The 26,132-nt window shown below is 36.1% G+C and overlaps 1 protein-coding gene across 3 annotated transcripts in view; it reads left to right on the top strand.

Annotated features, from left to right (window-relative positions):
- Positions 1 to 26,132, top strand: part of NKAIN3 (sodium/potassium transporting ATPase interacting 3) — a 650,466-nt gene that overhangs the window by 309,059 nt on the left and 315,275 nt on the right. For all 3 annotated transcript variants that reach the window (XM_032296192.1, XM_032296191.1, XM_032296190.1), the window contains exon 3: positions 11,526 to 11,606. In XM_032296192.1, coding sequence (XP_032152083.1) covers positions 11,526 to 11,606 — 81 coding nt within the window. The remainder of the gene's footprint in view (positions 1 to 11,525; positions 11,607 to 26,132) is intronic.

Raw genomic sequence — 26,132 nt, forward strand, 5'->3', positions numbered from 1 at the left:
GTTTGTTTGAACTCAGGAGTTAAAGAGCAGCTGAGGTTTTTGTAGAAATCCCAAGTCTACAAAAAGTACAAAAATTAGCCAAACACTGGGGCATCTGTGGTCCCAGCTACTCGGGGAGCTGAGGCAGGAGGATCCCTTGAACCCAGGAGATCAAGGCTGCAGTGAGCCGTGATCATGCCACTGTACTCCCGTCTGGGCAACAGAGAGAAACCTGTCTCAAATAAAATAAATACATAAAGATAGCCTCTGCTAAGTAACTGCATGATCTCCTAGAAGGGGATTTCATGGAGTTGGACTTGCAGCCTAAAATGCTTTCATTTCATGCATAATCTCAAGCTGTTGTTGAATTCTAAATGTCTTCCAGTTTGTTACTATGAATATAGAGTACTTTTACTCATTACAGACTTTTTTTTAATGATTTTGGTGTTCTGCTGAGAAACAAAATGCCTGGTGGCTTTGAAATCATTGATGGCTTCCAGAGAATGAAGCTGTAGGTATATATCAGTGACATCTAGTTCCGTTGATTTTACCCACTAAATGTTAACCCTATGCACTATCCACACAACTGCTGCCTTGGTTGAGGCTTTTCCCCTCTCTTCTATAGGTGTACTTTACCTCTTATTTTCTGCCTTCCTCCCTTCCTACTTGCTCTTTGTGCTTTTCTCAAATCACTGGCTTAAAACCGCCACTGGCTCCTTAGCTGGATAAAATCTAAGAATATTCTTCCCTGATGTACTTGACCTAACTCATGTCTCACAATTCTTTTTTACTTCCTTCCTTCCTTTTTTCCTTCCTTCCTTCTGTCCTTCCTTCCTCCCTCCCTCCCTCCCTCCCTCTTTCCTTTCTCCTTCCCTCCCTCCCTTCTTCCTTCCTTCCTCCCTCCCTCCCTTCCTTCCTCCCTTCCTTTCTTCTGTCCTCTCTTCCTCCCTCCCTCCCTTCTTTTCTTCCTTCTTTCCTTCCTTTCTCCCTATTTCCTCCATCCCTCCCTCCCTCCCTTCCTTCCTTCTTCCCTTTTTCTCCTCATCCTCTTTCCTTTACTCACTTCTTTCTTTTCTAACTTTCGTTCTCCCTTTTTTTTATTCACTGCTAATTCAAAAGATATTTACTGAGCTTCTACCCTGTGTTTGACATTGTTTTAGGTGTGGGCTATACTGGTGAGCAAAAACAAACAGACATATTGTCTGTCTTCCTGGGTGCTTACCTTACAGTGCAGTGAAGAGAGGTGTGCCTTTATCAAACAATTATCCACATAAATGTTAAATTGCAACTGTGTTAAGTGATATGAAGGAGCACACTGTGCCATGAGATTTCTAATGGGGTATCTGACTTTAGCAGGGCAATGGAGTTAGTCACCCTACAGGGAGATGAGGTTCAGGTCTGCAGTACAAGTAAGAGAGTGAGTCCACCAGGGACGAAGGGAGTGAAGGGGAGTCTGGGCAGGAGGCATCACAGGCCCATAGAAGGGGGACTTTCACAGCGGTTCTGATTCATTCATTAAGCATCTGTTGAGGACCTATACTGTGCTAAGGTTGGAAAAATAGGAAAGAATTCAAATGTCAAAGGCCCTGCTCTGCAGGTGCTAACATGTAAGGAGTGAGGAGGGGCAGGTTCTGGGGCTCTCTAGAGGTGGGGGAATGGCAGTGAAGAGGAATGAGACCAGAAGCAGGGCAAGGCCTGGGGGAGGCCCTGAGCCAGGTGTGGAGACCCAGAAGGGCTGAGAGTCTGCACAGCTCAGTGTCATGGGCCTCCTGCTGCACCTGCCTCGCCAGCCCTGTGCTCTGGTAGCCTTGCCTGGAGTTTGTGTACCGGCCTAGCAACGTTTTCTCAGTTTCTCATGCACACCTCCTTCCATACGCCTTAATCAGGAATCACTCTCTGCTTCTTCACCTGTAGAGTGTCTTGAGTATGTTTTATAATTTGTCCATGTTTATGTCTTCTAGGCAAAGTGTTCTTTGAGAGCATAGAATGTAATGAGTGCTCAATACCTATTTATTGATTATTTATCCTATCTAGTGCCCTACTAGTTCACAGAGTCCACCCACGATGAAACTGCTGTCACTTCTCTGCTGGTACCCTTTCCTTTGCTTCTTTCTCTCCTTTCTCCCTCCTGTGTGTAGAGGAAGGCAGTTTTAGGTCTTTCAGAAACTTCAAAGAAAAGCATCAGTAAGACTAACAATCCACAGTTTTGCTCATCTTGATGGTCTCTTTTAATGGGTTACGCCAACCAGGCTCTCTCATTTTATTTGTGCTCTTATTCAAGATCCTCTCTCAGGAAGGGGAGAGAAAGAAAGCAATGAATTGTTGGGAAAGCCTCCACACCAAGCATGCCATTCAGGTTCATTCTCACAAATATCCTACAGGGCGTGTGTCAGCCTATCTAATTTACCAGACAATAAAAGAGGTCAAAAAGGTTGACTGACTAGCCCAAGGAGCAGAACTGGGTGGGTACTGGCCTGTGATTGTTTGTTAGGTTCAAAAAGCTGCTGTAGCATCATCTGTGCTTTGTTTTCACTGCCAGATTCCAGATGATAATGTTACCATTGTCAGTATAAGTTGTGATACAGGAAATAATCGTGGCCTGCCTCCCAGTCAGATACTGTTACGTCTACGAAACTGGATTACCTCTTATTCTAACGTGGGTATAAATTATCTGTTTGATAAAAGTACCTAAAGAATCATTAATCTGTGAGTATGGGAAACCTGTTCACAAACACTGCCTTTTATAAAAAGGGCATGTTGTTATTTGAGAAGTTTTTTTTTTTTTTTAATTCATTCTTGAGTTGTCACAAATGCTTTGGTTTGAAGCTACAACTGGTGTCCTGGAATTAATTCTGGTATTAAAAAGAAAACTGAAGACGAATGTGGCATATGTCCCATTAGAGGCGGCAGCTTTTCAATGGCAGTAAGCAGAGTCCTAGAGCAGAAATCCATACTGACTTTCTACTGTGAGGGGAAAGAGCTTTTTGATTGCAAGGGATTTTCTCTCAAAATCGCTTCTGCTATTTTTAGTGTTGGCTTCCTTTATTGGCTGAAACCACCACACAGATAGTTCAATTAAATTTAATCCATTTCAAACTAACAAACACTTTGGAGCACCAGGTATGTGCTAAGTTCTCATGCAGAGATTAATAACATATATATGTTTGCTGCGATAGTTTAACAGAGCTTTAGGTTTACAAAAGCACAGATAATTTAATACCATTTTGGACAAAAAACAGGGTTCATCACAGTTGAATCTAGGTAATTGATCACCCCTATGAAACTGCTTTGGGTAAAGGACCATGAATCTCAAGCTTTCCAATGCCTATAGTTTTTTCCAAACTCTCAGAGTCTAAATCAAATCTTATGAAAATTGTTTCTTTATCTACCCTTCCAGCACCTCCTTCATTCCCCGTTTGCCTGCCTTGTTCCAGCCATGCCAAATGATTTGTATTTTCCAAAGGCCACATGCTCCCCTTGACTCTTCAAAAATACATACTACACCTTCTGCCTGGAATGCCTTAATCTCCCTATCCTTTCGGAAAAACCCTTAATAATCCTCAATTAAATAGTCACATTTTAAAAGCCTTACTTGACCACTTAATGCAAGGGAAAGTGCCTTTTCCCTTCTGCTGCTGTAAATCCTGGTAACTTTCTACCCCAACACCCTGCCTTACCTATCATTGCTTCCCAACCTTTCTCTCCCCATTCAACAATGCGTACTTTTGGAAGGCAGAACTGTGCCCACCTATTGCTGTATTCTAGGCCTATTCCTCTATGTACAGACCATTACATATGCTTCATACTTGATGGAGCAAATAATAAATGAATCAGATGTTACTGGATGAAAGGATTTTATAAGATAGAATGGACAGGACAGGAATTTTTTTTTTTCAACCTCAGAACATGTCATCAATGCACTGCCTTGCTTATCTCAGCCTGAACTTGGCTGAGGAAATTATATGATAAAATAGTATGTGCTGTACTACCTGCACCTATCATTAGCTGACTTACTCCTTAAGACTTATTTTTTTTCTAAGAAATATAATGTTGCAAGCTCCTGCCACTATAGTTGAGGATGCCTCACCACAAAAACTGTTAGAAAAACCTCCCCAATTCACAGACTCAAAAAGCAATAATTCCCTTCCAGATGCTATCACCCTGTTAAGGTACAATTTACTATTTCTATATTTACTTTTAGAATACAGAAGCAACCTTGCCACATAGTACTCCTTCACTTGTTAAAGTTTATTTTGGCTAAAGTGGAATATGTACATTAGGGCAGCCATCCCCAACCTTGTTGACACCAGGGACTGGTTTCATGGAAGACAATTTTTCCAGAGGCTGGGTGGGATGGTTTGGGGATGAAAGTGTTTCACCTCAGATCATCAGTCATTAGTTAGATTCTTCTAATTAGCTGCAGCCTAGGTCCCTCGCATGAGTAGTTCACGATACGGTCGTGTTCCTATGAAAATCTAATGCCATGCTGATCTGACAGGAGGGAGGGCTCAGGCAGCGCTGGTCTGTAGCCTGGAGATTGGGGACCCCTGCATTATGAGAATACCATGGTCAGACTTGGGTTTTGAATGGACTTTATGTGCTTCATTGGGTATAAACAATATGAAGCAGTGAAATCATATTTACCAGTCACAAGGCATTGTTGTAGAATAAATGATTTCCTATCTGTTTACTCCTCAAATATTCTTTTTCATTTTACTTGTAAAATTCAAAACAAGATTGTTGCCTTAGAATTACTTAAATCTTTGTTATTTCATGGGTGATAATTTAATCAAGCAGGTTTTAACTCACATAAGGATGAATTAGCAAATTTGTTAAACGTTTTTTGAAGTAAGATTAACCTTGAAATTAAAATGAGCTCAAAACTGCCTTAAAATTTTTTTTTCATTAGACTTTAAGTTCTGAGGTACATGTGCAGATCTTGCAGGATTGTTACATAGGTATACACATGTCATTGTGGTTTGCTGCATCTACCCCCCATCACCTACATTAGGTATTTCTCCTAATGTTATCCCTCCCCAATTTCCCCACCCCTGCTATCTCTCCCCTAGCCCTCCCATCCCCCAACAGACCCCAGTGTGTGATATTTTCCTCCCTGTGCCCATGTGTTCTCGTTGTTCAACACCCATTTATGAACGAGAACATGTGGTGTTTGGTTTTCTGTTCTTGTGTCAGTTGACTGAGAATGATGGTATCCAGCTTCATCAATGTCCCTGCAAACGACATGAACTCATTTTTTATGGCTGCATAGTATTCCATGGTGTATATGTGCCACATTTTCTTTATTCAGTCTATCATTGATGGGCATTGGAGTTGGTTCCAAGTCTTTGCTACTATAAACAGTGCCACAATGAATATATGTGTGCATGTGTCTTTATAATAGAATGATTTACAATCCTTTGGATACCCAAACTAATAATAAGGATTACTGAGTAATAACTAATAATAGGATTACTGAGTCAAATGGAATTTCTATTTCTAGATCCTTGAGGAATCGCCACACTGTCTTCCACAATGGTTGAACTAATTTACACTCCCACCAACAGTGTAAAAGCATTCCTATTTCTCCACATCCTCTCCAGCGTCTGTTGTCTCCAGATTTTTTAATGAGTGCCATTCTAACTGGGGTGAGATGGTATCTCAGTGTGGTTTTGATCTGCATTTCTCTAATGACCAGTGATGATGAGCATTTTTTCATTTGCTTGTTGGCTACATAAATGTCTTCTTTTGAAAAATGCCTGTTCATATCCATCATCCACTTTTTGATGAGGTTATTTTTTCCTTGTAAATTTGTTTTAGTTCTTTGTAGATTCTGGATACCCTTTGTCAGATGGGTAGCTTGTAAAAAATTTTTTCCATTCTGTTGGTTGCCTGTTCACTCTAATTATTGTTTCTTTTGCTGTGCAGAAACTCCTAAGATTAATTAGATCCAATTTGTCTATTTTGGCTTTTGTTGCTAATGCTTTTCGTGTTTTAGTCATGAAGTCCTTGCCTAGGCCTATGTCCTGAATGGTATTGCCTAGGTTTTCTTCTAGGTTTTTGTGGTGTTAGGTCTTATGTTTAAATCTTTGATCCCTCTGGTGTTAGTTTTTGTATAATGTGTAAGAAAGGGGTCCAGTTTCAGCTTTCTGCACATGGCTAGCCAGTTTTCCCAACACCATTTATTTATTAAATAGGGAATATTTTCTCCATTGCTTGTTTTTGTCAGTTTTGTCAAAAATCATATGGTTGTAGGTGCAGGATGTTAATTCCGAGGCCTCTGTTCTGTTCAGTTGATCTATAACTCTGTTTTGGTACCAGTACCATGCTGTTTTGATTACTGTGGCTTTGTGGTATAGTTTGAAGCCAGGTAGTGTGATGCCTCTAGCATTTTTTCTTTTTGCTTAGGATTGTCTGAGTATGCAGGTTCTTTTTTGGTTCCATATGAAGTTTAAGATCGTTTTTTCTAGTTCTGTGAAGAGGGCCATTGGTAATTTGATGGGGATAGCATTGAATCTACAAATTACTTTGGGCAGTATGGCCATTTTCATGATATTAAGTCTTCCTATCCATGAGCATGGAATGTTTTTCCATTTGTTTGTGTCCTCTCATTTCCTTGAGTAGTAGTTCGTAGCTCTCCTTGAAGAGGTCCTTCACATCCTTTGTTAGTTGTATTCCTAGGTATTTTATTCTCTTTGTAGCAATTGTGAATGGGAGTTCACTCATGATTTGTCTCTCTGTTTGTCTGTTATTGGCGTATAGGAATGCTTGTGATTTCTGCCTGTTGATTTTGTATCCTGAGACTTTGCTGAAGTTGCTTATCATCTTAAGGAGATTTGGGGCTGAAATGATGGGATCTTCTAAATATACAATCATGTCATCTGCAAATGGAAAAAATTTGACTTCCTCTTTTCCTAACTGAATACGCTTTATTTCTTTTTCTTGTCTGATTGCTCTGGCTAGAACTTCCAATACTATATTGAGTAGGAGTGGTGAGAGAGGGCATCCTAATCTAGTGCCAGTTTTCAAAGGGAACACTTCCAGTTTTTGCCCATTCAGTATGATATTACCTGTGGGTTTGTCATAAATAGCTTTTATTGTTTTAAGATACGTCCCATTGATACCTAGTTTACTGAGCATTTTTAGCATAAAGGGCTGCTGAGGCAGCAATTAATAGTCTACCAACCAAAAAAAGCTCAGGTCCAGTCAGGTTCACAGCTGAATTCTACCAAACGTACAAAGAGGAACTGACATCATTCCTTCTGAAACTATTCAAAACAATACAAAAAGAGGGAATACTCCCTAACTCATTTTATGAGACCAACATCATCCTGATACCAAAACATGGCAGAGATACAACTAAAAAAGAAAATTTCAGCCAAATATCCATGATGAACATCGATGCAAAAATCTTCAATAAAATACTGGCAAACTGAATGCAACAGTAGATCAAAAAGCTATCCATGATCAAGTAGGTTTCATCCTGGGGATAAAAGGCTGTTTCAAAATATTCAAATCTATAAACATAATCCATCACATAAAGAGAACCAAAGACAGAAACCACATGATTACCTCAATAGATGCAGAGAAGGTCTTTGACAAAATTTAACAGCCTTTAAAAATTTTAAAGGGTCAAGTAAGTTTGAAAATTCCATAAATTAGTTATTTGGACTTTTGTGCAAATGCTTATATACAAAGGACAACTCCTTTTAATCTGAACTGTTGTATAGCAATATTGTCCTACTATGTCAGCATAAATCCCATTCTGGAGTCACTGCTCAACGTGAAGTTGAGTGTTAGGTTTTGATTCAATTGGTAAACATCACACTTAAATTCCTCTTCACCAATTATTGGCTGTGAAGCCTCAGGACATTTATTTGCTTTGTTTTTGCCATAGTTACCTCATCTGTAAAAACCTGACCCATAGATCATTTTAAAGAATTATATGATGTATGTGACTTGCTTATGATAGCCAAATACAGAGTAAATGCTTGACAAATGTTTGAGCTGCACATGTGTCTTTTTTTCCCGTTTACTCTGCTAGAAAATGTTACAACAATGACTAAGCAAGAAACTTACTCTACTTTTTTATTCTAAGTCTAGCATATTGCATATAATATTATAGCAAATTGATTTGTAGATGAAAGAATGAATGAATGGCCTTTCTCATAATTGGAAAATATGCAAGCTCAGAAATTTAAAATAATTCATATTATAAACTAATTGCTCGATGTAGAAGAAATAGGCTGGAAGATGTCCATTTCCATTAAAAAATGCTGAAATATCCTTGTAAAACTAGAATATATTTAAGAAGTCAGAATGCATAAACATTCTTTTTCATTATTATAGGCTTTGTCTATATGGATTTGGATTTTAAATGTATATAGTAAACATAAGCAAAGTAGAAGAGAGAGGGAGAGATTATGCAGAGAGTGATTTTTTCCCTTATATTAAAAAGCTTTCTTTACTACAAGTATATTTAATCTACCTAAATATACGATGTAAGCCTGCTTTATAATAACCATAGGGTATTTCTTAAAAATGGAGAGTCTTACTTTTTAAATTATTGCTTCAGTTGAATTATAAATAAAATAATACACTTCAGAAAGATGATCGGGAGGATAGGCAGTCTCTTTGGTCATTGGTTATCCCAATACTTCCTGCCTAGCTAGATTTCTATGACATATTTATATCTCTAGATATCTCTTTTCTCTTACACCCATGATCAGATTTGTGTCTCAAGTGCACAATAAGATGTAGTTTATATCTTATAACAGTTTAAAAATAAAAAATATATATTTTCTTTGTTCTCAGCAAAGAAACACAAATTTATTAGAAAAAACTTGTAAATGTATTAGAAGATATTATGCAATGTTGCTAAAACAAACAACACATGAATTCCATATTGTGGAAGTCACACTCATTGTAAAATATAAAATATACTGTCATTCTAAAATTAATTGCCAATTATAGAGCAGATATGAATAAAAATTTGAGGCAAACTGGTAATTTGGTGAATTGATGATTTGACAAATTTCTTAATTGAGTGATGGATTATTTTGTCCTGAATCTTTAATTCTTTTACTAAAATCTTTTAGAATAAAGCCTACCTTGGAATGCTTAAACATCCCAGCTCTGGAATCAAACTATCAGATGTCAAATCCTAACTCCAACACTAAATAGGTGATTAAATGATTATCCCTCTACCTCGGTTTAAGGGTGATGATTGAACAACATGATCTACGTAAAGCACTTAGCATAGTACCAGGAACACAGAAAGAACCGGATAATAACCCTATTACTGTCAAAAACATAGGAACTGACAGTCGAGGTTTACTTAGCCTGGTAATTTTGCCTTTGCAAGTTCAGAAGTACCATCAATAGTACAACTTTTGAGAGATCCTGAATACACTTCAGTCACCAAGTTTGCGCTATGATCTTTAAATAGATGTGTTTTATTATGCATTTGTTATCACTATGAATTGATTCTCTAAAAAAATACCTGTAGGTTTAGGAATTAGTCCTAATAATTAAGTTCTATCACATGGCTTTGTAATTAATTTAGTTTGTTACCTTACTTTAATATTGCTTTATTTTATGTTTTTTCCCTAACCTTTTCCAGTGACTTTTGTCTCATGATTTAGAGGTTAGCAATGCTCTCGGATTTCAATATACTTATAATTAGATTTATTTAGAATGGAAGATAGCAGATACCAGATGCCATCTTGTTAGGAAGAGCTTTAAATCTTATTGAAAGTTCAAATTTACCAAGTCCACTCACACTAGAAGACTTTATGAACAGCATATATTGCAACATCAGCAATATCTGCATATACCAAATATCTCACTATATATTTTTACTTATGTTAACTTTTTAACATTTTCCAACTAAATTTCCAGTGATTTCGAGGTTTAACTCATAATTATAATTGTATTATTCTTAAAAATAAAAGCAGGCCTGGCGCAGTGGCTCGCACGCATAATCCCAGCACTTTGGAAGGCCGAGGCAGGTGGATCACCTGATGTCGGGTGTTTGAGACCAGACTTACCAACATGGAGAAACCCTGTCTCTTCTAAAAATACAAAATTATCTGGGCGTGGTGGTGCATGCTTATAATCCCAGCTACTGAGGAGGCTGAGGCAGGAGAATGGCTTGAACATGGGAGGTGGAGCTCGCCGTGAGCCAAGATCACACCCTCCAACCTGGGCAACAAGAGCAAAACTCCATCTCTAAATAAATAAATAGCAAGCAAATCTTCTGTCAGAAAAACAGTTATATTATGGAACATTAAATGTAACCAATTATAGCACTACCCTACTACATGAGATTATTTTGAAAGCCCTTAAATATTCATAAATGACAGAATATATAATATAAATTAAATTTCATAAGTAGTTAAAAGCTTCTGATAAAGTTTGTACTAGCAATATGGCTATATTATACAGTGTCTAAAATTTATAATTTGATTATTTGACAGCATAGAATAAGCTAAGGAAATGATTTCAATATTTCAATTTAAAAATAGTGTACAATGATTGTAATCATTGGTAGCAATAATTCAATTAATATCTACCTAAGACATTAAGAATTCATGCATTTTTGTGATAAAATAAAATGAATAGGGAAAGTAATGTATTTTATATGTTATTTGTGTTCTACAGTAAGTACCATCCTCAGTCATCCTAGCTGTTCTGTATGTCAGTTTTCTGGGCCTCAATTTCTTGTCTGCATAAGAAAGTGACTGGATGAGGGGAGCCCTAGTCCAATCATTGATTCTCTATCAATGAGTCTCTCAATCTAGGACTACCTTAATTGAGACTGACTAATGCTCTGGGAGAAGGTGTTTCCTAATACATAATACCTGGATAAAATCAATTAATCAGTAAGACACGTAGGTTTAAAATTTGTTGAATGGATATGATTGGAAGATATGGAAATCTGTTGTTTTCTAATTCTTAATCCTATTTATTAATTTATTAATTTCTCTGCTTTAAAACTATTTTATAAGATTATATTTTTATTATTATATGGTCATATTAGAGGCATACCTTCTACTCTTAATAAAATAGTCCAACCGATGAAAGTTTGCTAATTTTGTACTCCATGCATTTATTTTCAAACATGGTCTTCTTTCAGTGCTAGGTTTCAATAAACATTTCTTAAAATGTGATGGTTTTATATTATAACTTAAAGATGATAGAGAGCTTACAGGATGATTTGCCTAATTGTGTTCCTCAGAAAAGATAATACTCAGAAAACAGAAATCAAATGAACACTTGAGTTTAACTTGTACCTGCAAGCCAGCAAAGCACTTTAAAAGTAAATCTAGCTTTATTGGTATCTACTGAAAACAGTAGGAACTATCGGATTTTTAATTTCTGGAGAGCTTAGGGGACCACCACATAGAGAGCATTCTTTTTTGAGTGCTTTCTGTCTGTTTCTTCCCAGAAGATAGACCTATTGACATTTTTATTATTGATTTATTTGATATACATGCCTTTCATCTCCACATTTTTCTTCTCTTTCTCCCTCCCACCTTTCTATCTAGTATACAGTGTGGACTGCCCTCTGGGTCACCTGGAATGCGTTCATTATCTGCTTTTATTTGGAAGTCGGTGGACTTTCTAAGGTGAGTTTATCATGCTTTTAAAATACACTTTAAAATGAGTACACATCTAAGTATTGTGACTACATCCACATATATGTATATTTTACATGTGTGTGGGTATAGAATAATGAAATACTATTCAAAAAAGACTTTAGGCAACCTTTAGGAAAGAATCATCTTGGGATTATGTTAATATAATGGAACTTCAAAACAACTGCCTTCTGGTTTAGTTTGTTATACTGAAGTGGGATTCAACTTCCAGTGTATCCTCTTGTCCATTTTAAAAAGACATAATGTCATAGTGACTGCAGGCCTAAATGTTAAGTAGAAAATGGTTTTGAACATGCTTGTGTTTAAAGTAGAAAAAGGGAATAATGAAGATGTTAACATAACAAACACGAATGGCAAGTTTCTATCTTTGCTGGAATATTAATTCTGGAAAAAAATGCCAAAGAATGAAATCCTTATATAGGTAAGTAGAGCCCACATTTACTAAGAAGAAAATGCATCAGTGTGGTGATTCCTATTTTGAAATTTTAACCACACAGAAGACAGTTGTCTTAATGGAGTAACGATGCACACGTTATTTCTGCCTGTCTAGAACTGTCAGCAAAGCACATGATTTTATTATGCCTCCTACAGAACTGTCTCACCACCCAAGTGTAAGAACAACTTGTTTCTAGTTGTGTTTCTTAAACAGGTTTTGTGTGAACTAGCATAATTTTCACTCTAGAGAGGAAACTTAACAGTATAATTCCAAAAAGTATAAGAAAGCTGAAGAAAGCTGTCATCCTTTAAAACTTCCCATTATCAAATATATTTATGCTAACTTATTCTACAGTTTTATATCAGTCTCAAATTTTCTAAGTAATTTACTTGTGGTTTAGATTTTAGAAAATGTGTCTTGAGCAGCAAGGATACTTTTAGAATCAGGTTCCATTGAAGTTCATGTGGTAACAAAACATGTTTGATTCAACCAAGCAGCAAAAATCCCTGAAGGATTTTTTCCAGAGCCTCCAGAGGTGATTACTCTTTTTTTCTCCACTATAATAACTGTAATTAGAACTTGTCACCATTTGCTCACATTGGCAAATGTATTCAGGAACCAGAAGTAATATTTCCAAAACTGAGTTCCATACATTTGGACTAACATGTAACTTAAATAATTGTGCTATCAACTGTAGTTCACCACTAATTTCTAAGACAGAAAAAAAATACTTAAATTAATGCCCAGTTATATTATATAAATGCAGGTTATAAAGTAAATAATTTTCAGATGCAAGTCTTATAAATAAAGTAATTACAAATAATATGCTAAGCACATTTTCAACCCATTGCATTTTGTATCTTGTGATTTGAATGGTCATTTTAATTAAATTTTTTATTTCACTGGGTAGAAATTATTATCTTTTCTTCTATATAAACTAATTTGGGATAAATTAGACCAAAGAAATTTGTCCTATGTAATTGGCATCATAGTGTTTGGAAAGAAGGCTGAATTTTGAATCATAAGTCTTTAGCTCAAATCTTGTCTTTAGCACTTATTAACTGTGAACTCTGCAGCAAATCATTTGGCTCCATGGAGTCTTGGTGAAAACTAGTAAGACCAGCTTTTCCCATAATAATAGTAGTTAATGTTTATTATACACATGATATGTGGTAACTCAGGTGACCTTTAAAACAAATCTGTGAAGTGATAAAACAAATAATATCAGCAGTCATATTTTTCATATAACTCTGATTTCCCACTGCTGCTCAAGATAATTTTTGTGAATTGCTTGTTGTAACTGCTTTTTGAATGTCCATGTGCATGTCTAAAAGTTTGTATCTCATTTCTTTGGGTGCAAGTTTGAAAACATGGACGTAGTCATCCTGGTTATTTATTTTATTACCTATTTAAATGCCATTAAGCAGTCAATCAAGTAGTCTAGGTCATTAAAAAGATAGATGACCCCAAAAGGAACATCCTAAAGATTTTCTGTTGGTCTCCTATTTACTGCCTCAAAGACCGGTAACATCTCCCTGGTTAGCCACAGTTTAGCCTCAATTCCAATCTGTAGGAAATCTATTTTGGAAAATAAAATGGAGTTAAGGACCCTTGACAAACACAAATACCTAGCCACTTTTCCAGACTGGTTCGATTGTGTAAGAAACTCCTTGTCTGCATGAGTTGGCTTATATACTAACTTTCTAGATACTCTCTCCTGCTAGTTCATGAATGTATTTCTTGGAATTATTCATTCAGATAGATTAATAGAAACCTCCCTATACTTTCAACTTGGTCCAAAATATACATTCTGGTATAGCAAATCTTTCTTTAAAAATAGGATCCAGAGTAACTTCCACAACACCTCTGTGGATTTGGATGTTATTCCAATGACAGATACGGCCTATAAATAGTACATTTGTATGCTATGGTGTTCTTTTGCTAATAGTTTGCATTCATTGAGTTACAGTCATCCTGTCTCACGTGAAAGGTAGTGAGCAATCTTACGGGCTGGAGTGCCTGGAAACGGAGATTCTTACAATACTTGGTAGGCTAACATTGCTGTGTATTCTTGCGTTTTAAAAAGATCATTTTAATTCCTAGTAAGATAAATACTGATAGCTGTAATCCACATAAGCAAAAGCTGTTTAGGATCATCATTAACATTTAAGAGTATAGACAGGTGCTGAGGCCAAGAAGCTTGAGAACCACTCCCATAGAATAACCAGTATGACTAACTAGCTAAATAAAAATAATATAAACAGTAAGAAACTGAAGAAGATGGTACAAATAAGAAACAAATAACAATATGGTAGATTAAAATACAACGATGTCAATAATTATATGAAATATAAACAGACTAAACACTCCAGTTAAAGACAGAGATTAGAACATGGATTTTTTAAGAAGACAATACTTTATGTTATTTATATGAAATACATATTAAATATAAACACATATATGTACGGAAATTAAAAAGATGGAAAATACATGCCATGCAAACAGTAATCAGAAGAAAACCTCTGTGGTCATACTAATGTCAGAAAAAAAGTAGACTTCAAATAAAGAGTATGAATAGCGATAAACAGATATTTATAATGATAACAGGGTCAATGTATTAAATAGACACAATAATTCAAAACTACATCAAATAACTGAATTTTAGAATATATGAGGCAAAAATTGGAAATATTAAAGGGGGAAATTGGCAAATCCGTTAACATGGGGGAGAGTTTAATACTCCATTCTTGCTTATTGAGAGAAAAAGTAGGCACAATTCAATACAAATAAAATATTTTAACACTGTCAAACAATTTGTCTGTCATATAGAGGATATAACACTTAAAATTACAAGATAAATTTTCTATTAGTGTGCTGAACAATGACTAAGATGGTATTCTGGGCCATAAGCAAGTCTCAATAAATGCTGAATGACTGAAATAATAAAGATAATATTTTCCCACCACAAATATAAGAAAAATTTATAAATGTTAATAAATCACAAATCAAATGAGAAATTTAGAAGAAAATTGAAAAATAGTTCAAAGTTAACTATTATTTGTGGATGAATTTCTAGTAGTATTTAGAGGAAGAAATGTAGCTTTAAATTGATATTAGAAAAAAAGTTAAACATCAATGATATACACTTCCATCCTAAGAAGAGCAATTTGACTAACATCCTATTGTTGGTTCTTTGTAAAGATTAATAAACCAACAAGCACATAGTAAGGTTGATCCAAAAAAGAAGAAACATTACAAATGATCAATTCATTAAAGAAAGAAGTGACATAACTACAGATTCAACAGAAACTTAAAAATTAATAGAAAAAAAATAAAAATCAATATTGACAGCCATGAATTTATAATTAAAAATCTTTCTACAAAAAAAGAAAATCAAAACAGAAACAATTGGTATGTAATTGGTTAAGAAAACAGAGTTTTCTGTTTAAAAATTGTGGAATTACCAGATGGATTAAAGACTTAAACATAGGACCTAACACCATAAAAACCTTAGAAGAAAATCTAGGCAAAACCATTCAGGACATAGGCTTAGGCAAGGACTTCATGACCAAAACACCAAAAGCATTGGCAACAAAAGCCAAAATAGACAAATGGGACCTAATCAAACTCCACAGCTTCTGCACGGCAAAAGAAACAGTCATTAGAGCGAATCGGCAACCAACAGAATGGGAAAAAATTTTTGCAGTCTACCCATCTGACAAAGGGTTGATATCCAGAATCTACAAAGAACTAAAACAGATTTACAAGAAAAAAACAAACAAGCCCATTCAAAAGTGGGCGAAGGAAACAGACACTTTACAAAAGAAGACATAAATGAGGCCAACAAACATATGAAAAAATGCTCATCATCACTGGTCATTAGAGAAATGCAAATCAAAACTACATTGAGATACCATCTCATGCCAGTTAGAATGGCAATCATTAAAAAATCTGGAGACAACAGATGCTGGAGAGGATGTGGAGAAATAGGAACACTTTTACACTGTTGGTGGGAGTGTAAATTAGTTCAACCATTGTGGAAGACAGTGTGGTGATTCCTTAAGGACCTAGAAATAGAAATTCCATTTGACCCAGCAATCCCATTACTGGGTATATATCCAAATGATTATAAATCGTTCTACTATAAGGAGACATGCACACGAATGTTCATTGCAGCACAGTTTACAATAGCAAAGACCTGGAACCAACCCAAATGCCCATCAATGATAGACTGGAAAGGGAAAATGTGGCACATATACACCATGGACTATTATGTAGCCATCAAAAACGATGAGTTTTAAGCTTAATGAATAACATTTTCATATTGTTACTGAAGTCTTGGCTAATATTTTTAATGTTTGTGTAGTATTACATCAAACATCAATAATTTTCTCCTGCTGTTTTTTTAGCAGAGATGTTAAAGACTCCTCATACACTTTGCTAAATTTCCTCCCAAAAAAGTATACCATTATTTGCAAAATTTGAGTATCTAAGGTGTTATTAGCACAAGTTTACCTGTTTCATCATTTTGGGGTTTTGGGGGCTATTTTCATGGTGAAAAAAAAATCTTATTTCTTTGTTTAAAGTAGAATTTTTTAAAATTTCTTCAGAGTTAAATATCTCCTAATGTGCTCAATAATCAGCTTTTATTTTCACTTTTTGTTAATAGGTTTTGTCTTTTTTTATTTTGTGCTTTAGTAATGATGTTTTTAGCCTTTAGTCTCTTTGGAGCATAATTTTGCTTTATTGGTGAAAATCTTAATAGATATTTTACCGACATCTGACCAATGGCAAAAACAATATATACTTAGTAGGCTTTTCACTGATTTGTTTTGATTTTTTATGATATAATAAATTTCTATAAGATCTATTTCTAGAATATCATCCATCAGTTTTGGCACATATTACTTTAATTATATTAGTTTGTATATACCTTATAATAGGAATGATCTCTCTGCAATCCAGTCTTCCCAACTCTATGATTAAACCTCATACATTGTTTTTTTCAGATGATTTTAGAATAAATCTCTTCAAATATATATAATGTATATTACATATCTCATTTTAGTTTTCTTTTTATTCATTATATTTAATTTTTAATTAATTTAGGAAAGACTGAGAAAAATTTATGTTAGAGAATTCAGGAGGAAAGTCTTGAGTAACAGAATCAATCATAGATGATGTAAACTAAAAGTTCAAAAATCAGACTTCTTATAAACTAGTCATCACAGATTGTGTTAAGATTTTTGGGTGTCACTTGACAGAAATTATTGTCGCAGTTTCCTTATTCCTTAGTTTAGCAAGGTTCGAGTTCTTGATCCATGACCAAGCAGTATAAGGCACGCGGGCACTGGAGGCAGAGTGGGGTTTATTAAGCAACAGAAAAGCTCTCCACAGCAAGAGGGGCTCCGAGAGTGGATTGCCAGAAATGGGGCTGAGTTTTGGGTCTTTTACGTGCCAGAAACAAGGAAGACTTCTGTGTGTTCTGCCTTAACGGGAAGGGTAAAGATTCCCCCTGTGGATGTTGCATCTGTGCATGCTTAGGACTGGCCAGAGTGATTCCATCTTAGTTATTACTCATGAGTGCCTAAGCGAAACCTGCAGAGAGCGGGTGGGGGCAAAACCACAATGTTAATAATATTGCAATTTACTCTGGGTCAAGTTAAGGACATTTAGTTGATTTATTTTGCCTTCACCTAAATTGGGACAGTCCCTTCTGAGCAGACATCTTGGTGTAAGAGGAAGCTCTTAACCACATTTCCCCCTGCAGCCTACACCACAGGGGCAGTGCAGATGCATTCCTGCAGGCTCATCTCTCTCCTGAGACCCTCCCTCTTTAGCTACCTAGCCAACCTCTAACTGCCTCCTCTCTCCATATTTCTAGCTAATTATTTTAGAAGGGATACTGTGTAGGAGGGACAACAGAAGCAGGCGGCAGAAGGATTGGATTTGAGACAGCCAGGAGCTTAGGTAGACACTGGAGGTGCAGAGGACTAACAGTCTTGTCAGAAAGGCACAGCTGAGATGTAAACAGGATCCAGCTGTTGTCCACCTGCTCACGATTTAAATTACTAGGGTGTGTTAGAAGGAGGGTATAATGATCCCAGCTGGATCAACATCTGTCTCTTTGCCAGGGGAAGACAAGGTTCAAGATTAGGGATCTCACTGATTCCATCAACTGGGAGAAAGCTAATTTTAATACAAAAGGAAATAGGGTAGTCTCAAGAAAAGAGAGATAACCATGGCCACCACAGACCATGCCTTAACCCTTCTTATCAGCTAGTAGTGTATATTCTCATGTGCATAAACAATCATGCCCCTTGCCTATTATGGGATTCTTTTTTTTTCCCCCATTTATTTATTTTATTGCATTTAGGTTTTGGAGTACATGTGAAGAACATGCAAAATTGTTGCATAGGAACACACGTGGCAGTGTGATTTGCTGCCTTCCTCCCCATCACCTACATCTGGCATTTCTCCCCTTGCTATCTATCCCCAGCTCCCCACCCCCCACCCTCCCCACCGTCCCTCCCCTATTTCCCCCCAACAGACCCCAGTGTGTAGTGCTCCCCTCCCTGTGTCCATGTGTTCTCATTGTTCAACACCCACCTATGAGTGAGAACATGCGGTGTTTGATCTTCTGCTCTTCTGTCAGTTTGCTGAGAATGATGGTTTCCAGGTTCATCCATGTCCCTACAAAGGACACAAACTCATCGTTTTTGATGGCTGCATAATATTCCATGGTGTATATGTGCCACATTTTCCCTATCCAGTCTATCATCGATGGGCATTTGGGTTGGTTCCAGGTCTTTGCTATTGTAAACAGTGCTGCAATGAACATTCGTGTGCACGTGTCCTTATAGTAGAATGATTTGTAATCCTTTGGATATATACCCAGTAATGGGATTGCTGGGTCAAATGGAATTTCTATTTCTATGTCCTTGAGAAATCGCCACACTGTCTTCCACAATGGTTGAATTAGTTTACACTCCCACCAACAGTGTAAAAGTGTTCCTATTTCTCCACATCCTCTCCAGCATCTGTTGTCCCCAGATTTTTTAATGATCGCCATTCTAACTGGCGTGAGATGGATTCTTGATCACAGCATCTAGCTATTCCCTTTGCTTTTGTCTCATCTGCCAGCCTGCCCTGCAACAGGCATTTATGACTGTGGGCTTGAGTGTTCTGGTTCTCCCCCTGCCTTCCAGCTCTTGAAGGTAATGGATGCATTGTTTTAAAGGAATGTGTATATGTATGGTGGGTGTGGAATGGTTGTGGGTAGGTAACTAAAAGTATCTGTCTATACTTGTGTAATCTTCTGAAGCCTCAATTTCCTATTCTACAAAATGAAGAAAGCCACAGCAGTAATTGTTGAAAGGATTAAATAACACCTATATCGGGCTTAGAAATGATCTTGGCATATTGTGAGGTTTCAGTAAATGGTAGCTCTTATTATTGCTATCAACATCATCATCTTTATTATTATTGGAGAAATTAACAGACATCACGATTCTCATCCTGAAAACCTTTGGGACATATTTATTACTATGCAAGAACTGTAAAAGGGAAAAATTGTAGGACTGAGTGACTTGTTTAAAAATATGAAAGAGTCCCTTGTGATAGAACCTCGGAGCTGCATATTAACTTCACAGCTGTAACAGTATTAATTAAATCATTTCCTTCAACATGTAAATAGCTTTTTGATATACATCTGCAGCCAGATTCTCCTGGTGTCCCTACTGCTTCCCGGAGGAGTATTTTAAGCATCTTTGGAAGTCTCCAAGGCTGCTTTTCATGCCATATTTTAAGATCACCAAGGGCACAATTAATAAGTTATTACTGCTTGTTTGGAAGTTACAAGACTTGAAATAATTTTTTCCTCACTAGGAATACATTTGGAATTAAATATGAAAACCCATCTTATTTGCTATACTTTAAGATACTGAAAAATAAGTTATGTTGAAAACCCAAGTTGTAATACTTTTATTCCAAATAAAATAGTCCAGCCTGTCTTAATGGCATCTATTATTTTACATTTAAAATTATTTGAAAACCTCTAGCTATATTTTATGTAGAAAATTTAGGTTAATATTTCTCCTAATTGGCTTTTCTTAAAAGATGTGGTACTTACATGTTAGTAATCTTAGAGAATTTTCAATATGTTACATTTTCATAGAATCCTGAATCTGTACAGCTGTGTATGAGCATAACTTTGACATAAAAATGAATGCAAAGACATTCTACAAAGATTCATTTTATCTTGTTCATGAGCTTTGATCAGGGGCCTTCCAAAAACTTATAGGCAGGGGACAGGGGAGGGAAATGGACTAACTCTTCCTGATTTCCTATATAGCACAGGGGCTTTCCATCATTTTTTTTTTTCCATTTTATCCTTACCTCAGAGGTAGACATTAGTATCTTTATTTTATAAATGAAGAACCTCAGCTAGGAGAGGCTAACTTGCTCAAGGCACACAGCAGTAAACTGAGATGCCATGTCTTAAAGCTTCCTTCCCAAGCCTGCTTCATTTCCCATTATAGAAGTTGCTTCTTACGCAGAAGGAAAACTCACCTTCATTTGATTCTCTATGTCATGTTTTAGCAGCTATGCTTTTGCTAACTTGCAGGCAATTTGATTCTTGGAGAAATTTAAGCCATTTTCCCAGAAGGCAATAATAGCACCTTACTGTCCTCTTTTGACTTAATCTGACACCATCATTCATGAGGGTCTTCTTTTTAAATCTTCAGTTGAATAGTTCACCTGAGTAGCCAAGCAGCATCAGTGAAATAGTTCTTCCTTTTCAAGGCTCATTCTTATTACCTTCCCTGAACTGTTCCTTTGCACTTATTGGGAAAATTCTTTTTCTTGATCAAGATTCATTTTCCTTCAAGGTTGGATTCTTCTATCAACTTTAGCTTTTGGACAGGTTATTTCCAGTAGGAAAATTTTCAACAGTCAATTCAGAGTTCAGTATATGAACAATTGCAGAGGAAACAGAACTCTCAGGTTCCCTCAGCTATTTACAATCTATCCACTCTTTTTTATAAATATTGAAATATTTTCCATCTCATAGAGTTCTTTTTCTGGTGGTAGCTTGAAATTAAATCAAGGATATATGTTGTCTTTCCTTTTTTATTTAAACAAATACAAACTACTGAATCTAGTAATGAGTTTTAAAGTCACATTTATCTTTTTATTTTTTTGGTATCATCCTACCTGGACATTTTTCAAAAGGAATCTTAAAATGTGATGTTTAAAGAGCAATGATGTTAGGGTACAGAATATCTATATTAAAATTTTTGGTGCCACAAAAGAAGTAGCACTCAAACATAAATTTCCACAGCAAGTCAATTTACTTCTATAGAAGGGTGCAGCTCACAGATGGAACAATGGCTAGCACAGGTGAGTGCACACCTGGACAAGGGAGGGGAGGGGGTACTTATTCCTGATGGAGGTCACCTTTACTGCTGTGTCATTCCCCTTTTGGCTAGGGTTAGACTGCACAGTTTAATCTAATTCCGACTGGCTATTTTAAAGGGAGCAGGGGGTATAAGCCAAAGTGGCGGAGTGGGTGGGAAGAACTGTTACAAGCAGGTCAGAGCAGGTAATCAAGGGTCAAAGCAGGTGACTGGAATGAGTCAGGATGAAGCAGAAGACCAGGGGAACAGATGTCAACTACTTATTGTAACTGGTGGAAAAGGTTGTTTACTGAAACTACAAGGAAGTTAAACTTTAAAATGGAGAATTTAAGAGAGCTGAACACACTGACATACTGATTCTTTGAAGCTAAACTTGGGGTTCACTATATCTAACATGCTTACATTGTCTTTTATAAACATTCAAATATTTTTGCATCTCATAGAGTTCTTTTTCTGGTGGTAGTTTGAAATTAAATCAAGGATATATGGTGTCTTTCTTTTTTTATTTAAACAAATACAACCTACTGAATCTAGTAATGAGTTTCTAAGTAATATTTATCTTTTCCTTTTGTTATCTTCCTACCTGGATATTTTTCAAAAGGAATCTTAAAATGTGATGTTTAAGGAGGAATGAAGGTAAGGTACAGAATATCTATATTCAGAAATAATGTTATCTGGCAAATTATACAGAAATAGCATCCCGAAATCACAGCCAAACTATGCCTACTTCTAGAACTACAAGAATGATATCCTATGCATTACACTATATCTTGAAGTAAATGGGATATCTATCTGTATCAATGGACACTTCGGGAAAGATACATACTCATTTCACTAGAATATCAAAATATTTCCAGTTCTGAATGAATATATTAGTAGGCATGTATCCTGCTGACCTAAAGGAATACTTTCATCTGTAACATTGACTGATGGTGGTGGTAGTGGCTAAGAGTATCTGCCCAGTTATTAAGGATCTATAAAAGATGGATCATCACAATCTGCTGGTATGCAGTCTGCCAGGTACTAAATCTAAATGAGAACCAAAGGCCTGCAAATGTTTATTTTTATGTTTGGTTCCTGCAAAATCTTTTTCCAAAACTAAGCAATTATATTCTTTTAAAAAAAATAGCAAGGCAATGTAAATATAGGAATGAGTTTCCTATTCTAAAAATTTAAGCTACTTCTTTTCCTTTTGCATGAGTCTAAGTGAACATGACTTCCAAAAATACAGTCCTGTGTCTTTTGTATAGTGAGATAATTTGATTCCTCCTGTAGCTTTTCTATAATAAAGAAAATTACAAGCAAGGTTAAACTGTCTTATATTTTTCATAAATTTCATCAAATACAAATACTTTGAAAATCTTTCTCCTAAAAAGCAAATTTGAAGCTACATTATAGGCCAATGACATATATAAACCACAATCTAAACTACTAAGTAATTACTGCAACCTGGGTAGTACTAGGAGTTTTTAATCAGAAATTTGTATTGTAATATTATGCCTTTCTGTGGGGGTTCAAATCATTTTTACCAAGGAGCATATGAATATATTATTTTATCAACAGTAGCTGTATTTCTTATTATATGATTAGAATCACTTATTGAACAAAGCCTATGCAAATATAATTGAAACACTACCCAGAAATATGTTGTCTTTGCTCTTTGTATTTTATCTTTTCTTCTTCTAATGAAAATACGCCTGAGATCAATATGTAAAGGTAAACATTTTACCTGTGTATCTAGTTTATTGTCTCAACTCATGGAATAATAATCATGAAATGGTTCTATTTCTTTGAATAAACTGCTTCCCCAGTCTTTTGTCCCAAATCCTCTTCCCATTTCATAATACATTGTATACAGATTCTATGAAAACATTGATCATAAAAATTCCATTTCATGTCTGATTCAGATCTATTCTTTTCCCCTTACCGAAGTTGACATTGTTTTAGGCCTTGACATAACTCTCCCTCCCTGGTCCCAACTCTACTCTTAGCCAGCCTTAAGCTGATGTTGGAAGGTGTGAGGGATCCTGATGTCATATTGACATTGGTCTGTTCCAGTTACTGCTAGTGGCCTCTGCAATCTCCAAACATGGCACATTCTTCCACTAACTCCAATAAGTCAATATTTATTTTTAATGAGTCTATAATTATTCTAATACGTGAAAATCTGTTAAGATACTGATTATATAACATTTGCCATTCTGAGTAGATTCCAACTGCTGAGCTAAATTTTCATGTAAGCGTTATTAGCAAGAGAATTTTGGTCCTGTGAAGAAATCACACTTTCATAGCTTATATTCAAATGCTTTTCTGTGTTTTTAAAGACAATTTAAAGCTACTGCTGCAGAATTTTTAATGCAGTCAATTGAAAATAAGATCATTGTAGAAGAACAATGTGTAGAACCATTATTCTTGTATGCCCCATTAAGATTTTGGATTTTCTTGGGATGTTAATTTGTTCTGAATGCAAAATCTTAGTGTTGTGATATGTCAACTAAGAGTACGATCTTGATGATGAAGAATTTGCACAGTTTGGTGACATTTGCAACAGCTCACAAATTGTGAAAGAAACCCTGATAAACATGTTTTGTTGCATTTATTTTCTTTTTAAAACCAGGGTAGCAGTATGTACTGCTGGTTAGCCTTATAAAATAAAACCACCACATGGCAAGATCATGATTGATGAACAGTAAGCTGAAGTGCCCTGTAGGAGCAGAGGATCCTAAGATATCAATTACTCAGTACTACTTCCAAGCATGTTACAGAGGCAAAACGCAAGTCATTTAAATGTGTTGGATAAAATTTTTCCACGTAGACAGTTGAATGGGAAAATCACAGATAATATTAATCATTTCAAAAAGTTATTTTTTTACAGAGAAAGTTTCTCTCTGAACCAACATGCTATAATGGCATGAGGAATTATAGGCTGAGGCTTCAGATTGAACTTAATTAGAGTCTTGCACACAGATGGCCCTAGAAGTATCTGTGCATCTGATTTGTGGTTCTTCTGGTTATGGCAGGCCCTGTAAGTCCAATATTGTACGAGCTACCTTAGCACAAGAGCCTGGATCACTGGCTCAGAAAGGATAGGTTTAAAAATGCAAGTAGGAAGAATTGTGAGAAAATTAAATCAAATATATGAAGAAATACGTGAAAAATAATTGGCCAGATTAGTGTCAAAGCTGAGAGAGGTGGAAAGAGAGACAGGTTTTGTTTTCGCTGCAGGATGACAGAATGACAGTTTCTACAGAAACTGTTGTAACAATATGCCCTTTGGTATGAACCTCCTAACAAGCCAGTGTCTGCCCCCTAGCAGGGCTGCCTGGAATGTTTCCTGCAGCACAGAACTGCCCCAGGAAGAGAGTCAGGAAACAGGAGAGATTCTAATCTTCCATGCCCCATCGGAGGACTGACAGAGAAGAAAATAGTGAAAAAGTTACTAGAGTGAAGATTATCCAGAAATGAGGCAGAAGTGGCTGGTCCCAGTAGAGGCCACTGAATGGAGGCAATGAGGTGACAGAATTAAAAAAGAGGAAGCATGCGAGTATCTAATAATAAGAATGAGCTAGAATTGCCTTTGCCCTTTGAAAGCCCTCAGGATTGATTCACGTTTGCCTGCTTTCTGATTCAGGAATAAGAGTAGTATAGGAAAATGCAGTACACAGCTGTGTGTGTAGTAATTGCTTGCATGTTAAAATCAGTACATTGAAGCATCCAGCTGTCTATGCTCCCTTAAAGGTTAGCTTTTCTCTGGGAACTTTGATCCTGCTACAGAAACCAGGTGGAATATCTCACAATCAAATAACAAGTGAAGCTGAAAAAAAACAAAGAAGCTTTTAACATGTAATTCTACTTTATTCTTGTAGAAGCCACTTTGACTCAAGGTCTCTGAGAACTTATTTATGGAACCCATATATTACAAATTCTTAATTTTCTAAAAGTATAGAAATTTAAAAGCATACATTTCTAGGATTAAAATTGGATGGGAAGGACAAAAGTTAAATGAAATTTAGCAAACTCCAAAGAAAAAGAAAGAATATCCATTTGTTAATTTACAAATAGGAAGTATAGCTTTCTGTAGAATTATATCATTTTTCTAATTTTCCAACTGTTCAAGTATATTCGCTAATCATTATTTCACTAAACAAATGATGGCAGAAGTTTCTGGTTATCATCCATAATCTATTTCCCCTTCTTCTGGCAAAAAGTCTAGTAAAATCCTGCTTTCATCGCAGGTGGCAGGGCTAAAAAGCTCTATTTCTTTGTCTCTATAGGAGTAGGTATGGTCATCTAAGTTCTGACCATTGCAATACATGCAGAAGGATTGTGAGGAACTTCTGGAAAGGCTGATGAAGAGCTAATGAATTAGAAGCAGGCCTAAAGTTAGTGACTTAAGGAATACAAATCTTTTATCTTGCATTTCTTCTGTAGGTCAGAAGCCTGATGTAGGTCTTAATGACACCTCAAAATCAAGGTGTCAGCAGGGGCTGCCTTCTTTTCTGGAGGTTCTCAGGTGACCTTGGGGATGTCAACCATGCATTAGAATAGTAAAGCTGAAAGCAAACTGAGCCTAATGACTCTATGGCACTTTGAGACTAGCCCTGAGCTGCCCATGACCAGATTTCTTTCACATTAGAAAAT

The sequence above is a fragment of the Sapajus apella genome, unplaced genomic scaffold (genome assembly GCF_009761245.1).
Source record: "Sapajus apella isolate SASKATOON/1434 unplaced genomic scaffold, GSC_monkey_1.0 scaffold35, whole genome shotgun sequence".
Taxonomy (NCBI): Eukaryota; Metazoa; Chordata; class Mammalia; order Primates; family Cebidae; genus Sapajus; species Sapajus apella.